Source organism: Ammodytes marinus (assembly GCF_949987685.1).
Source record: "Ammodytes marinus genome assembly, chromosome: 14".
In the NCBI taxonomy this organism is placed as follows: Eukaryota; Metazoa; Chordata; class Actinopteri; order Uranoscopiformes; family Ammodytidae; genus Ammodytes; species Ammodytes marinus.
The window spans coordinates 18133644-18137181 of NC_137218.1; the positions used below are offsets into that span (position 1 = coordinate 18133644).

At 47.7% G+C, this 3538-nt stretch overlaps 1 protein-coding gene across 1 annotated transcript; it reads right to left on the reverse strand.

Annotated features, from left to right (window-relative positions):
- Positions 1 to 332: 332 nt before the first annotated feature.
- Positions 333 to 1406, reverse strand: LOC307261020 (putative nuclease HARBI1; the record flags this gene model as incomplete). Its single annotated transcript, XM_080041457.1, has 2 exons — positions 333 to 1206; positions 1294 to 1406. The coding sequence occupies 2 exons, from the start codon at positions 1404 to 1406 to the stop codon at positions 333 to 335; spliced, it is 987 nt and encodes a 328-aa protein (XP_079897583.1).
- Positions 1407 to 3538: the final 2132 nt, after the last annotated feature.

Sequence of the window (3538 nt, forward strand, 5' to 3'; positions counted from 1 at the left end):
CATGTTTTGCGCTAATTTCCCACTTGTTACATGGTCACCTCAGAAATGTGGGCACTATACTCCCACATACTGTATGCAACAATATTTCCTTAACAATCCAGTGCCATACTTTCAGGTAAAGCACCCGGACACTGAAGCAATTAATCAGTGTGCAGGACGTTACATGTAGCCTACATCTGCTGGTTCTGTTTATTTATTTCAGCCTTCAGGCCTGACAGTGGTTGTGGGTTTATGGTTGTGGGTTTATGGTTGTGGGTTTATGGTTGTGGGTTTATTAGTGATCAGTGCTTGGCGACTTGTGGTGAAGGGGTAGGGGCTGGGGTTGTTGGACCTCAGAAGAGGTGGATAAGTTCCTGTCTGGTCTGGGCTCCGGCCTGATGCAGTACTGCTCGCACATTGCGGGGGGCGGGGTTCGGGGCTTCGTCCTCTGAATGTTGCTCTTCAACAGGAGGCGGCTCATCTGCGCCAACGCGCACTGCAATGTTGTGCAGCATGGCGGTGACAACAATCACTTGGCAACACTTGATTGGTGACAAGCGCAGCCCCCCCGACGAACGATGAATGCACCTGAAGCGGGACTTCCAAATGCCAAACACCCGTTCGATCTTCGTCCTGGTGCTTGTGTGGGCCTCATTGAATCTCTCCTCCTGTGGTGTTGCTGGGTTGGTTACCGGCGTGACGAGGTAACTCCGGAGAGGGTAGCCACTGTCCCCTAGGATGATGCCCCGGCCAAACACTCCTCTGCCAGCCTTCTGCCCCACAGCTGAGTTGGCCCACATGAAACTGTCGTGAGTGCTGCCTGGCCACCTGGCGACGATGTCAGTGATGAGGCCATTGTGATCCACCACCACCTGCGTGTTTATGGCCGCGTAGTGCTTGCGACCAATCCAGCACGGATCCACCAGGGAGGGATTGTGGATTGGAATAAGGGTGCCATCTACCAGACCGATCACCCGGGGGATCCCAGCCACTGCGTGGAACCCTTGGTGGACCATGCGGACCTCGTCCCGTGTGGTGGCCATCTTGATATGGGTCCGGGCATGGCGCAGGAGAATTGGTGTCACAGCTGCCACACTCCGTGACACCGATGCCTTGCTGAGGCCGGTGCCGTCCCCCACCACCTCCAGGAAGCTCCCCACTGCGTAAAAACGCAGAGCAGCCAGGAGCTGCACCTCCGGGCTGAGGGCAAAATTGCAGCGGGTTGCTCTCTGGATGTGTGGAGACACCAGAGTTATTAGTCGTTGGATCTCCGCACGGGGCAGCCGGTACTTTGCCTGGACGGCCCGGTCTGACAGCACGTCCAGTGGGGAGAAGTTCTGACGCACGTAGGCGTTAATGTAAACCGTCTGGCTTCGCGCACGGCGACGCGGCTGGTTGGCAGCGAGAATTTGCTGTATTGCAGCCATGGTTTCTCACACGCGCGGACTTTGGCAACGCCTTTATATAGAGTAGCAGGTGGATCCGCTCTCAATGAGGTTCAGCTGAATTCAATTCAATCTGTTTCCTTGATATCTGTGAAATGCCACAGGGTTGTTGATGTTTTTTTATGTGTAGTACTATAAACTCTTGTGTGTGGAAAACGTAAACCTGTAATTCATTAAAAAAAAAAATGCTCTATTAGTTTATGTTTATTGCGCCAGGTCCGCATTGAGCATTGTTTTATTATTTCGAAAAGTGGAGGAAATAAATTTCCCTACGCGGCATGATCACTGACGATTTGGTCGCTAAGAAGGTTGAAAGAGTGGGTCAGCTCCGTCGTACAGTTCCATCTTAGTGAAAGTACTACTTTCGCTAAGAAGGAATCTGGGAAACGCATTCTTCTTTCACAGCGTTCTTAAGTGCGCTCCAAAGAAGAACTCTGCCCAAAGAGGCTCTTTGGGATTCTGGGAAACGCGGCCAATGTTGCTCAGTAACTGCTGGACATGTTGGAACACATTCACCATAACAGACGGCATGGCCAAAAACAAAGTTGCAGTTCATGTGACGACAAATCAACATTAGAACAAAGCGTTTCTGGTGTTGGGGCCGCTATATACTGTACATTTGTTGGATTGGCAATAGATCCAGATATGGAAGTCTTCTGGTTCAATCTGCGATTACAGTTCTACAGCTGGGATGTAAACCATGCTGCAGTTTCCATATGAACAAAATAAATAGGTGACACAAACACAAAGGAAAATGGGAAGTAAACGCAAATTTAAACAAATAAGTCACAACTAGAGGGTGCTTGGTGATAATATGAGATCATAAAATCCATTCTCAGCAATCACAGCCCAATCACCGTGAGAGGCCAAAGAGTCAGACACACTGAAAGAGTCAAGAGGCAGCCGATGCCGTTCAATAACGTCTGTGAAGAGGACATGTTTCAGAAGGTCCCTCTCTTTGGAGCCAAGTATTAATGCAAACCCTTTGACTCCGCAGGAGGGAGAGTGAACTCTGTGAAACCAGCTCTGACTCAGAAGATATCTCTTCTCTCTTCATCATCCCTGCATGTGATGTGTGTGATCACAATGTACAGCATGAACATAAATGAATCATCTTGTCTGCAGGGGTCCAGCTGAGTCAGGGATTTCATTTCTGGGAGGTTGGCTCTTGAGAGTGGCATTAATTCACCACCCACACACAGAATATTACATGCAAAAGGGGGGGGGGGGCAGCCAGGGAAAACTTACAAAATAATTTTTCACCAACTCAGTTCCACTGATGAATAAGCAATGACTTGGCAATCAGAAAGGCGAATGAGACTCAAAGGGTTTTATTTCTATAGTAATACTGTATATGAAACACAAAAGTGATTTTATTTACAAAAGACCATTTGGCAGAATGAAGTGTTCCCTCTCCAGCCAACCCCTCTGGCAACTGCCATCCAGCCCACTAAGAGCTCTCCTGGCCCGTGTTTCATCAGCATGGACTGTATGAATGATGGTAGAGTTAAGCCCTGACTGACAATGAGGAGACTGCAGTCCTATACGTCAGCACTGGCTTCAGAGTAGTCATTCTGTGTAATGTCAGCTGTCATGTTTTTTTCTTGTCATGTGACAGCAGCAACTCTTTCTTTCTCATGTGTTACACTCTGCCCTTACAGCTTGAATCAGAAAGAGAACATGCATCTACTGAAGCCAAGGCATTATGTGGGACAGTCTGCAGGGGGCTAATGTATACATTTTGTCAATGTTGCACTGCACACACACTCCACATCATTAAACACTGCTGAGAGACGGATCTGGTTCCCTGCAGTGCCCCCTTACGGCAAGGACGTTTTTTTGTTTATAACCCAAATCTTTCATGAGACCAAAATACAAAATCATTTTGAAATGCTTTCCTTTAAGGTTTCTCCTCTCTGAATATAAAACCAAATATCAGATGTTAACCATATCAACCTAACCCTCTTGTAGGAACTTTTAAATGTTAATTAAACAGTCAAATTCTTCATTTTTCTGTATTCATTACTCCCTAAACAAATTAATGATTAGCCGGCATGCACTTGGGCGCCAGTGGCGTAAAAAAAAGAACACCGCTTTTATCCAAAACTCCCACT